This window comes from Myotis brandtii, unplaced genomic scaffold (genome assembly GCF_000412655.1).
Source record: "Myotis brandtii unplaced genomic scaffold, ASM41265v1 scaffold154, whole genome shotgun sequence".
In the NCBI taxonomy this organism is placed as follows: domain Eukaryota; kingdom Metazoa; phylum Chordata; class Mammalia; order Chiroptera; family Vespertilionidae; genus Myotis; species Myotis brandtii.
This window is the reverse complement of record NW_005355584.1, coordinates 9,986,658-9,999,818: the sequence shown is the minus strand read 5'-3', so window position 1 is coordinate 9,999,818 and position 13,161 is coordinate 9,986,658. Positions and strand designations below refer to the sequence as shown.

The 13,161-nt window shown below is 39.3% G+C and overlaps 1 protein-coding gene across 2 annotated transcripts in view; it reads left to right on the top strand.

The window, feature by feature from the left end:
- The window catches only part of GREB1L (growth regulation by estrogen in breast cancer-like), a 140,066-nt gene that overhangs the window by 92,324 nt on the left and 34,581 nt on the right, over positions 1-13,161 (top strand). For both annotated transcript variants that reach the window (XM_014535943.1, XM_014535942.1), the window contains 4 exons: positions 2,212-2,392; positions 4,301-4,493; positions 9,157-9,290; positions 12,375-12,714. In XM_014535943.1, coding sequence (XP_014391429.1) covers positions 2,212-2,392; positions 4,301-4,493; positions 9,157-9,290; positions 12,375-12,714 — 848 coding nt within the window. The remainder of the gene's footprint in view (positions 1-2,211; positions 2,393-4,300; positions 4,494-9,156; positions 9,291-12,374; positions 12,715-13,161) is intronic.

Here is a 13,161-nt window from a genome sequence, read left to right as displayed (position 1 = left end):
CTGGATAGCCATATGCAAATGAAGTTGACTCCATACCTCACAAACAAAAAGTAACTAATAATAGGTCAAAGACCTAATGTAAGAGCTAAAACTATAAAATTCTTAGAAGAAAATTTGGTATAAATCTTTGTGATTTTAGATTAAGCAATGATTTCTTATATATAACTCCAAAGCACAAACAATAAAAAACTGGACACCATTGAAATTAAAAATATTTGAAAGGATACTATCGAGAAAGTGAAAAGAGAATATACAAAATGGGAGAAATTATTTCTGAATCATATCTCTGATAAGGGACTTATATGTACAATATCTAAAGTCCCATTATAATTCAATAATAAAAAGTCATACAGCCTAATTAAGATAATGGGTAAAGAATCTGAAGTTATTTATCCAAAAATGACATACAGATGGCCAATAAACACATGAAAAGATGCTCAGTATTATTAGCCAATGGGAGAAATGGAAATCAAAATCACAATGAAATACTACTTCACACCTGTCAGAATTATCCATCTTCTCCGCCATAAGCTTCATCAGATTAAGATCTTTGACATGCTCTCCTCTATATTCCTAGGCCTAGCACAATACCTGATACAGACTAGATGCTAAGTCACTATTGAATGCTGGATAAATTTTAAAAGCAATTCACTTTTTAAAAAATTAGAATGCCTGCAAAATTAAATGTTTGCTTGCTTTTGGAAATACAATATTTGACTACACTTGGGTGGAAACTGAAAACAATCTCTGAGGAAAGTCTTCTAATGAAAAATGTTTGAAAGCAAAATTACCTCTGTTCACCTTTTCTTATGAAACAAATTTTTCATGTGGTAACACATTTGTCCTTATTCTAAAAAATACCAGTTAGAACTATTTATATTATAGCATCTAGATGTTAATTGCACATGGTTGTTAATTAAGCTGGCTTTATATTAAAAGAAAAGTTAGCTAAATAAGACTAAGTCAACAATTAATTCAAGTCTCTTTGTTTTATTTTTTAAATTATATTCTTAATTTTTTTCACACAGTTTAGGCTAGAAGGTGAGACTGATACTAGATTCTAAATAGATATCCTTCAGCCCCTGAAATGAGGGCTGGTCTTCAAGGACCACATCTAACCCCCAGATGTGGCATATCTACCCCCAAATCAACCTTCTGATTCCTTCTCCTGCTTGTAGGGCCATGGGCTTGAGTCACCAGGCTCTCATCTCAGAGGGCTTCACTTGCCCTCCATGCAGCTAAGTGTCTGGGGGGTGGAGGGTTGTGTGCCCTTATTTTGTTTGTGTTTTTCCCCTCGCTTTATTGAGCTATAATTGACAAATAACGTTGTGTAAATTTAAGGTGTACATTGTGATGATTTGATACATGTTTTTTTAATATATATTTATCACACTAAGATTAGTTAACACATCCTTCTTCTCATATAGTTACCACTTTGTCTCTTCATTTTAAAGGAGGATTTGGTGTTTTAATTAATTATATCAAGAACAGTTTCATGTGCCTAAAACTATTTTAGATGTTTACATGTAGAAGTAATTTTATTGTAGACAGGAATAGTGATACAGTACTGAAGTTTCATTAAGTTCTAACATTTTGAGAATATATTAATAGTGGGTAATTTAGTTCATTTTATTAATTTGGTACATAATTTTGCATTTATTGTGGGATCCCCATACTCTAGATACTGTGCAGAATGTCACTGTATAAAAATGAGTAAAATACTAAATTAAAAAGCTCATGATCTACTTGTGGTATCTTTAGACCTCACATGTTATTTTCCTTTTTTTCTTTTCTTACATATGTTTCGTTGCTAAATTTGGGGTAAGGAAGACTCATTATATTAATTTGGCCACAAGCTGTAACCCAAAGTTTCACTTTTTTGAGTGACCTGTAGTAGCTGTTAGCAGCAGCACCTCATATTTAAATAGAATTTAATTAGACAGAGGGCTCCTACATTGAACTGCTTCTACTTAATGTATTAGATCGTTTCCTGCTGTCATTTGTGGGAGGAGTGGGAGTTGGTGTGCGGGGTGTGGTATTCTCAAGAAAAGAAAATCTGATATGTCCATCTCAAAATTGTGGAGAGGAATATGAAAAAAAAAGAAAAAATATCTGTTCTGCAAACCTCTCTACGTGATTAGTACCCAGTATATAAGTTGACACTGAACTTAAGTTTATCTCATTTATATATAACTCTTTTCTTCTTGGCAGGTGTCCTTGTAGACTTGGGTCTGGAGGAAAATGGGACGGCTTATCAGAGAGCAGAGAAGTATGTTGTTCGTCTAGACAATGAGATTCAAGCCAAGTTTGAAGTTTTCATGAGAAGAGTGAGACAGAACCCGTACACACTGTTTGTGCTAGTTCATGACAACTGTCATGTGGAACTAACGAGGTGATTGCTTCAGAGTGAGCAAATGCAATATTCCTTCTACAGCAGCAGTAGTTATGTAATAAATTATTTAAAAGGTGATGATTTGAAAACCCAGGGACCCTAGTATTTGGCATCTTCTTATGTACAACTTATTCCTACCCTTTCCTTGCTCTTTCAACTTTTCTTATCACTTTATTTTAAATGTACTGTGGGCGAATCTACAAATTTCTATTAAAAATACCATCTTAAGAGCATTGTGGAACTTGGCTGCTTCAGAGAAAACATGACAACGAGGAGGTTGAGGTTAATGAGCTCCCAGAAGGGCCATGTGCTTTCCTTCTCACCACCATTCCTCCTCCCAGTTCTTTTCCTGTTTTCTTTTTGCCTTCTCTTCTGTTCCTTCCTCTCCTACTGTTTCTCTTTTTCTTTGCCTTTCTCTTTTCCCTCTTACCACTAACAGCAGTAGAGATGCCACTTTAATGATCTAAGAGCAGATCTGAGACCTTCCACAATTTATCAGTTTAAACAAGAAAATAGCCTTTCTTTTGGTGAACTTATTAATGGAAGAACAGTAAATGTGACAGTAAAAGGTGGGGCCAACTTTCAGTAATGATCTGGTACAGGGTATCTTTGCTCCTATGGATTAATAAGGCAAATAATTTAAAGGGGTTAAATAGACCTCAAGCACTAAATACCATTAAATTTTTATAGATTTTCTGTTCTTCAGGACACAATGAGATTAAGAATCTGGAAGTGTTTTGGTCTGTGCTAAAAATGCCAGAATTGCAAAAGTGCTTTTTCAGAAGCCAGAATGTATTTCGCACTCCACAATATAAAATTTAGAGCCATATATAAGTATAAGTAATCTAATATATCTTATTAGGTCTAGGAGAGAGAGGGCGGGGGAGTGTGCAGGAGGGAGGGAATGAAGAAGGAAGGAAAAAGGAAAGGAATTTTGCCCACATCCTATTTTGTTACCTCTAGTGTTCTATAAGCAGAAATAGCTCGCTGACTTTATTTTTATACCTAGTCTTTGAAACTGGGGTAATAGTTCTGAGAATTATTGGGTCTCTCTGCATTTAATTCCCTAGATTTCCAGGGCAACCTGGTAATCCACATTGTACACAACTGAAATGATTCAGAGATACGAAAATGTTGGCCATGGGGCAGAGTGGTAAGAGGAGCCCTCCCTACAGTCCAGCAAACTGATTTTCAACCTTTTTCATCTCCTGGCACACATGAACTGATTACTAAAACTCTGCAGCACCTCAAAAATATTTTTTTTGCTGATCTGACAAAAAGAATAGGTATAATTTTGATTCATTCACACTGAATGACTATTGTTGTGTAGGCTGTTGTCATTTTTTTTACTTGACAATCTAAAGGAAAAGAAGTCAGTGCCCCTGACTAAATAGTCAGGTATTTGCATGTTTTTAAAATTCTTGTGGCACACTGGTTGAAAATCTCTGGTCTAGCAACTCCGAGGGAGAAAGGAGAGTAGTATTAACACCCTGGGAACCCCTGCAGCTTTGAGGCGACTCTAGGGAATACAGACCATTGGACAGTGATAAGCATCATGTTTTGATGGAAAAACTCCCTCATTCAGGTGAGCTTTCAAACTAAAGTGATCCATCTCCACTGTGGATTTAGATATCCTTGGCTTGGATAACTGAGTTTACACATTGAGGTATATAGACCAGGAGCAAACTGAAAAAAGGAAAAAAAAAAAATCCCTGAAACCTTTGTGAAAGGGGTAAGAAGGAGTACACTTTTTGCTCTTCCAAATCAATTGTTTGTTGCTTCTACTCCTACTCCCAATTAAAATGAAGAAAAAAAAGGAGCTAAAAAGTTACCTCCATTTTGATGTCAGCTTCTGCATCTAATCAGTCTGATTAGGATGTTTTAATATGACTTTCAATATCTTTACAGTGTCATTTCGGGTTCTTTGTCACATGGTGAACCTAGCCATGGACTGGCTGATAGAGTCATTAATTGCAGAGAAGTTCTAGAAGCTTTTAACCTCTTGGTGCTCCAGGTTAGCTCCTTCCCATACACTCTACAGACCCAACAGTCACGAATCAGCTCCAGCAATGAGGTTCACTGGATACAGCTGGACAGCACGGTGAGTCTCCGCCAATACATGGCCATGTTCTTTTTTTTTTGAATATATAATATTTTATTAATAGTATAGGAAGTAATCACTATGGAAATATTGTTACACTTTGAGTATTATTGGCACATTTAAAATATAGTTTATGTTTTTTTTTGTTTTTTTTATTGTTGCAAATATTACAAAGAGTATTACATATGTGTCATAGTATTCCATCGTGTAGATGTACCACAGTTTTCTAATCCATTCATCTACTGATGGGCACTTAGGCTGTTTCCAGATCTTAGCTATGGTGAATTGTGCTGCTATGAACATATGGGTGCACATATCCTTTCTGATTGGTGTTTCTGGTTTCTTGGGATATATTCCTAGAAGTGGGATCACAGGGTCAAATGGGAGTTCCATTTCCAGTTTTTTGAGGAAACTCCATACTGTCTTCCATAGTGGCTGCACCAGTCTGCATTCCCACCAGCAGTGCACAAGTGTTCCTTTTTCTCCACATCCTCTCCAGCACTTGTCGTTTGTTGATTTGTTGATGATAGCCATTCTGACAGGTGTGAGATGGTACCTCATTGTTGTTTTGATTTGCATCTCTCGGATGATTAGTGACTTTGAGCATGTTTTCATATGTCTCTTGGCTTTCTGAATGTCCTCTTTTGAAAGGTGTCTATTTAGATCCTTTGCCCATTTTTTGATTGGATTGTTTATCTTCTTTTTGTTAAGTTGTATGAGTTCCCTATAAATTTTGGAGATTAGGCCCTTATCAGATATGACGTTGGCAAATATGTTTTCCCACGCAGTGGGTTTTCTTGTTGTTTTGTTGATGGTTTCTTTTGCTGTGCAGAAGCTTTTTATTTTGATGTAGTCCCATTTGTTCATTTTCTCTTTAGTTTCAACTGCCCTAGGAGCTGTATCAGTGAAGAAATTGCTTTGGCATATGTCTGAGATTTTGTTGCCTTTGGATTCTTCTAGTATTTTTATGGTTTCCGGTCGTATATTTAAGTCCTTTATCCATTTTGAGTTTATTTTTGTGTATGGTGTAAGTTGGTGGTCTAGTTTCATTTTCTTGCATGTATCTGTCCAATTTTCCCAGCACCATTTATTGAAGAGACTGTCTTGACTCCATTGTATGTTCTTGCCTCCTTTGTCAAATATTAATTGAGCGTATTGGTTGGGGCTGATTTCTGGGCTCTCTATTCTATTCCATTGATCTATATGTCTGTTCTTGTGCCAGTACCAGGCAGTTTTGAGAACAGTGGCTTTGTAATACAGCTTGATATCTGGTATTGAGATCCCACCTACTTTGTTCTTTCTCAGGATCGCTGCAGCTATTCGGGGTCGTTTTTTGTTCCAGATGAATTTTTGGAGAGTTCGTTCTAGATCTGTGAAGTATGCCGTTGGTATTTTAATGGGAAGTGCGTTGAATTTATAGATTGCTTTGGGTAGTATGGACATTTTAATGATGTTGATTCTACCAATCCATGAACACGGTATGTTCTTCCATCTGTTTATGTCTTCCTCTATCTCTTTTTTCAATGTCCTGTAGTTTTCTGAGTAGAGGTCTTTTACCTCTTTAGTTAAGTTTATTCCTAGGTAGCTTAATTTTTTTGGTGTGATGGTAAATGGGATTGTTTTTATAATCTCTCTTTCTGAAAGTTCACTATTGGTGTATAGAAATGCCTCAGATTTCTTGGGATTAATTTTGTATCCTGCTACATTGACATGGCCATGTTCTTAGTTCCCCAGGGCCGAATCTTGTAACAAAATATGGTCATGGGTTTGTAAAATACAGCACAAGAATTCAAGAAGCTGACTAACATAATGCTTTATCTTCTAATAATTATAGTTATCATAACATTAAAAATAGAGAATAGTGTCCTACATAAATTTGATTAGGTGGGTTTTTTTAGGTTATCATCAGATACAAAATTATCCATCCTATATAGTTTGTCCCCCCCAAAAAATGATGTAATCTGACACTGTCATCAATATTATGGGTTGTCTTTGTGCCTTTAACTGATTCATTTCAATCTGAGACCTGGAAATTTTATTGTCCTGTTGGGTGGCATCTCTGCCATGTTTCTGTCTTGCTCATCTGTATCACTGTTTAGTTACCCTCATCCTCCCCCATCAATTGGATTTTTCCTTTTCATCAGTTCTCACAAATTTCTGGTTGAAACTGAGGATGATGCATTGAGATTAATGTTTTAAGAAGAACCATCTCAACATTGTACCTACCCAGGTCTTGATATTTTATAGCGTCAATCCCAAAGACCTATAAGCTGTATGCTTAATATACTATCAATGAAAATAAATAAGAGTTTTATTTTTGAAAATAAAGATTAGCCATTAATCAATGGATCCTTTGTATTGAAATATTGACATATTGGATATTACAGTCAAGCAAGCTCAGGCCACGGAATCACATTGGCATCAACAGTCGCTCCCTTCTGAGAGCTGTCCCAATGTGTTCACTATCACATACAGTTGCTTTGCGTTTTTGCTTTATTGGTCTCTTCTCCACCCAACCTCTGTCCATTGAATAGGTAGGCAAGTTATGGGCAAGAGGCAACCACAGTTCCTTTGCCTCTAAAATGTAGGGCACGCCTATTGGCCACCTAAGAAGTTGCCCTGACACCGAATGGATTGCCAATAGAACTGATGAAAGGAAAAACAGTTTTTTAATCCAACAGATAGTTCTCCTATTAAGTGTTACATTTCAATATATTGTTGGGCAGGGGAGAGAACTATTCTAATTTACCTTGTTGGTTCAGCCTCTTCCAGAGAAAATCGCACCCGTGATAGGAAGAAAAACTCAGTCTTTTACTAGTATCTTCTCCTGAATGAAGTAATAAGAGAAACAGGCTCAAATTAATTTTTCTTAAAAGTCACTCCTATGGGTTATGGTTAATTTTTAGGATTAATAATGGTATTGTGGTTGTATTTTAAAGGGGTCTTATCTTAGAGATACCTAGTTAAATATTTATTGATTAAAGATATAATATACCCAGGATTATATTCAAAATAATTGAGGAATGGGAGTTATTATACTCTAAAGTTTAAAAAAATCATTCCTATGAAATTGAGATCAACATGGAGAAAAGGTAGAAATATTGAATCTAATTTATAGCTACAACTTTATACATTTAGGGAAGAAGCTCCTAACAATTAACCTTCTTTAGTTCTCCTAAAGCCAATGTCCTAAAGAAGGAATGTCAGAGAAAAGCAAAGAAATTCAACTCAAAAATATTATTGAGCACAATATGGGCTTGGTAGATCTTTCCAAGAATACACAGAGTTCATGATTTATAGGAGAAGGCAAAATATATATCAAAGTCACTATTGTCCAAAGGAGAATAACACATAGATAGAGAAAACAGATTGGCGGTTGCCAGAGGCAGGGGTTGTGGGGTAGGCAGAATGAGTGAAGGGAGTCAAAAGGTACACACCTCCAGTTATAACATAAACAAGTCCCAAGATGCAATATACAGCATGGTGACTGTAGTTAACAATACTGTATGGCATATTTGAAAGTTGCTAAGAAAATAGATCTTAAAAGTTTTTAGCACAAGAAAAAAACTGTAATTATGTGTGGTGATGGCTGTTAACCTGAAACTAATATAATGTTATATGTCCAATATATCTCCTTTTTTTGTATAATTTTTATTTGTCATAAAACTAAAACAAAGTAGAATAATTTCAAAAAACCAAATTATTTAGGAGTTGAAAGGAGGTAGAAATCCCATCCATTGGGGAACCCCAGGAAAGGAGACATGGAGGAGAGAGCACTGGGGATAGGCCTTGAAACCGAGAAAGGATAGACCAGACACTCCCAGCAGCAGACAGCTTGGGCAGGGCCACAGAGGAGAAAACAGCATTTTTCAAAGATATAATTGACATATAACATTATATTAGTTTCAGGTGCACAACATAATGATTCGATATTTGTATATACTGTTTTGTGAAATGATCACCATAGTAAGTCTAGTTAACATCCATCACCACAACCCCCACCCTGTGTAGATGTATGTATGTACATATACACATATCTGTATATATAGGAATATTATTCAGCCATGGAAAAGAGACATACTGCCATTTGCAACAACATGGATGGACTTTGAGGGCATTGCGCTAAGTGAAATAAGTTAGAGAAAGAAAATTAGTGTGTTGTATCACCTATATGTGGAATCTAAAATAAATTTTAAAAAGGTCAAACCTGTAAAAGTCGAATAGTGCTTGTCAGGGGCTGGGAGGAGGGAACAGGGAGGGGTTGGTAAAAGGACACAAACTTTTAGCTATATCAGATGAATAAGGTCTGAGAATCTAATGTATCACATGATGATTATACTTGAGAGTCATCTGTAGATTTTCTTTAGAAGAAATGTCTATTCTATTCATTTTTTAATTGGATTGGTATTTTTTTCAGTATTGAGTTGTGTAGGTTCTTTATATTTTTTGACTTGCACATATTTTCTTTCATTCCATAGGTTGCCTTTTCATTTTGTTGCTGGTTTCCTTTGCTGTGCAAAGCTTTTTAGTTTGCTGTAGTCCCACTTGTTTATTCACATTTTTTAACCTTCCAGGAAATAACCTATTACACAGTTTCCCCCGCTAAAACACAAGACCCATTGTGCCCTGTCCTCACTGGGTTTTGCTCTGTGTTTTGAACCAGGAGGACATGAGCTGCGAGGAAAAGCTGTACTTTGGCCTGAATGAGTACAGTAAGTCTCTGCAGTGGGGGATCACAAGCCCACTTCTGAGATGCGATGAGACTTTTGAAAAAATGGTGAACACTCTCCTGGAGAGGTAAATAAAAGTCTTCAACCTTTTCTTCAGCTGAACTTGCATGTCTAAAATAGCCAGAAGTCCTGTGTCAATGTCACTGAGAGTTTGGTGGAGCCCAGGCTGTGTGGTTGACAAGTGGCAGCAGAATAAAAATAGCCTTTCCTTAGATGACCTTCTACTCATGTGGGTTTTCTATGATCATCCGAGACCCACAAAAGAAACTAGCGACTCGAAGTGGGACTTAGAACCACTTTCCATGCCCTGAATCGTCTCCCAAGCATGCTTCATTGCTCGGGCAGAGAGGGATCTGCTTACTAAAGACCATTCCTCTGAGGTCTGGCCTCTCCCATTAATACCCCCCACATTTCCCCCTTTTTCCCCTCTGTCCACCATAGGAAGTACCCTTAGATGACCTGGTAAAAACTAAACTTTACTACGAGACATTTGGAGTGTAGACTGGAGAAAATTAAGAAGCAATCAGATCATTTAAGTGAGCTCAGTTCCTTCTGCACCTTCTCCAGCCCCCGACCTTGGGAATTAAGGACATGACTCTTCTGACTCTTCTGCCGTCTTTTTATTCCCCAATTCCAGATCAAACTCTGTAAGAGTAAAGGGCTTTCCTATTTTTTTGCCTCTATGATCTTGAATCATGGGCTCAAAGAGTAGGTAGAGGGATTAGAATATGCCTAACCTAATACAGGTCCCTCCCTGCCCTCCACAATACTCTCTCTGATCATCCAATGACAGGGGTAAGTGGCCCTGTCTGACGAGCACACTGTAAATTTCAGTAGCTCTAGTTCTTAACATTTGCTTCAGTTTGGTCACAAGCCATCTATGTAACAACCTGCCTCATAATGGTGCTAAGAAAAAAAGAAAGAGAAATGAAAATGAGGACAGGTGGATGCATCCTATCCAGCAAGTTAAAATGCCGTGTCAGGAAAAGGAGCAGGCCTGGAGTAGGATTTTATATGTTTGCAGCTGTTGGATTTGAGAAGACTTAACTGACACTGTGACATTAATCCTTTCACGGCAAATGTTATCTTAGACTTCCAAAATCAGCCCATGAGCTTCCCCTGCAAGTGTTTCTCACCCACCCATTACATCTGCCAGCTTGAAATATAGCTTTCCTTCTGGTAACATCATTCAGAGTTTCATAACTGGTATTTTAGTAGATGATCCCATCAATGTATCCTATATAATAAGGGTAATATGCAAATTGACCATCACTCAAACACACAAGATGGCCCCCCCAGGTGATCAAAGATGGCTGCCACAAGATGGCCAGCAGGGGAGGGCAGTTGTGGGCAACCAGGCCAGCAGGGGAGAGCAGTTAGGGGTGACCAGGCCGGCAGAGGAGGGCAGTTAGGGGTGACCAGGCTGGTCGGGGAGGGCAGTTGGGGGGACCAGGCCTGTAGGGGAGGGCAGTTGGGGGTGACCAGGCCAGCAGGGGAGGGCAGTTGGGGGCAACCAGGCCTGCAGGGGAGGACAGTTAGGGGCAATCGGGCTGGCAGGAGAGCAGTTAGGCATTGATCAGGCTGGCAGGGTAGTGGTTAGGGGGTGATCAGGCTGGCAGGCAGAGCAGTTAGGGGCAATCAGGCAGGCAGGCAGGTGAGCAGTTGGGAGCCAGCAGTCCTGGATTGTGAGAGGGGTCCCAGATTGGAGAGGGTGCAGGCTGGGCTGAGAGACACACACACACACACACCCGCCCCATGCATGAATTTCGTGCACCGGGCCTCTAGTATTACAATATTGGTAATACAAAACTACAATTGCAGTTTAATGCAAACATTAACAGATTGGAAAAACTATTCACTTCTATGTTCATGCTTCTTTCAGAATGTGAAATGCTTGCATGTCAAAGTTACCATTTGTTCTAACTTTGGCTTTCCTACATGGCCCAGCAGAAAACATGAAGCTTCAAACATGGATCATCTGTGCTTACTTCTTCCACCCAGTTGCCCCAGGCTAAAAATTGCTATAATGTATTGACTACTTGAAGGGATTGGCCCAGGATTGATTAAACTGAAGGATTTCCTCTCTTTTCCCCAAACTACTAAATCCTTGCAATATAAGAAAATATTTTCAGAGACCTGAGTGGAATCTAGTCCCAGCTGTGTCTCTGACCAGTTGGATGATCTTGGGCAAGTAGCTGAATTTCTCTTGGCCCCTTAACTCCTCCTTCTGTGAGAAGGTGGAATGGTCACAGCCCAGGGCATCTATGATCCTTTCCAACTCTAAAGTACTTCAAAACACACAATTCATTTGATCATCCTAGTTGGTATTTGACCTTGGACTTGTCTGTGGAAGGCCAGTGAACCACTTGTTTTACTTTAAATAGAATTATAAAGTGGGACAAAGGTGAAATCCTTCATTGGCCTCCCAGCTGCTAGCCAGCTACATGTGCCACCAGCAGGCAACCAGAAAGAAAGTTCACAGGATCACCCTCATTTTGCCAGCGCCTACTTTCTTGACCAGCATCTCTTCATGCCTGAAACTGGGTCCTCTTTGCCCATTTATACTCATTTTATCAGCAGACCTGGCTTTCTGAGGTCTAGCACATAAATGAGAGATTTATTTTCTGCCTGCTCGGAACTTGTAAAAACTGCCAATTTTAGTAAAGTGATCTTTTTACCAGGCAGTCTAGGCAGGAGGTGGGGTGAGGTGGTGATGATGTAATTAAAGGGCAATTGAGTGAAGCCAGGAAACTGCTCCTTCCCAGGTTCCCTGCTCCTTCCCAGGTTCCCTTGACTGAGCCAGCTTAAGTGATAGGAGGCTGCACCACTAGGGGGTGCTGTTTCTCCAGTCAGCTCCAAGTGTTCTCCAGCACCAAGGCACATTTTATGAATATACTGCTATCCGTGGGGCTAGCCTCGAATTAGTGATAATAATTACTCTTTTTATGTCTTATATGCTACAGACATGATATTTCATGTCTCAGTTTCCTTTAATATAATCATAAGGTTCAGACATAAGCTGACAACATTCTCAGTGCTGCCACTGATCACTAACCCCTTCCCACCACGGTTGGTCTGGGTTCCAACCACATATACCTTACTGTCCCATTAAGTCCTGGGCCAAGTACTAGCTCCCTGTGTTCTGTTGAAGGTACCCCAGGCTGCACAGCATGGTCGTCCGCTGCTACCTTCTCATCCAGCAGTACTCAGAAGCTCTGATGGCTCTCACCACCATGGCGTCCCTCCGAGACCACAGCACACCAGAAACACTCAGCATTATGGATGACCTCATCAGCTCCCCAGGAAAAACAAAGAGTGGGAGGGGACACATGCTCATTATCAGGGTGCCCTCCGTGCAGCTGGCGATGTTGGCCAAGGAGCGGCTGCAGGAAGTGCGCGACAAGCTGGGCCTGCAGTACCGCTTTGAGATCATCCTTGGGAACCCTGCCTCTGAAGTCAGCGTTGCAACTCACTTTGTGGCACGATTAAAGGTTAGCACTGGGCAGACATTTCTCCTTCGAAATTCCGTTTGTTTCTGTTTTCTAGAAATCCCACATAGGTAGCCTGAGTTTCACAGGGTTTTGCACACGTGTCAATCTGATCTTCCTGACACTGTGAAGGCTAAACTAAAGGACATGTTCACTTTCCTAACTGGAACCAGTTTAAGTTTCTGTTAAACTCCCCCACTTTCTAGCATGTGCATGCAGTTGGTCTTCCATGCTCTCCAACTGCAGGTGCAAAAATGAGATGACCCAATTTGACCCCATGTTTATTGACCTTGTCTGAGATGCATCTAGCCCACGGCCATCTGTTTTCTCAGAAATAAAAAGGTAAGTTGTTCTCTCCAGCCTCTGTGGGGTACACCTTTAAATAAGTATCATGGATTCACTAATTCTTTTCTGTCTATCTAGCCTGTCAGCTCATGTCTAGAGTCGGTA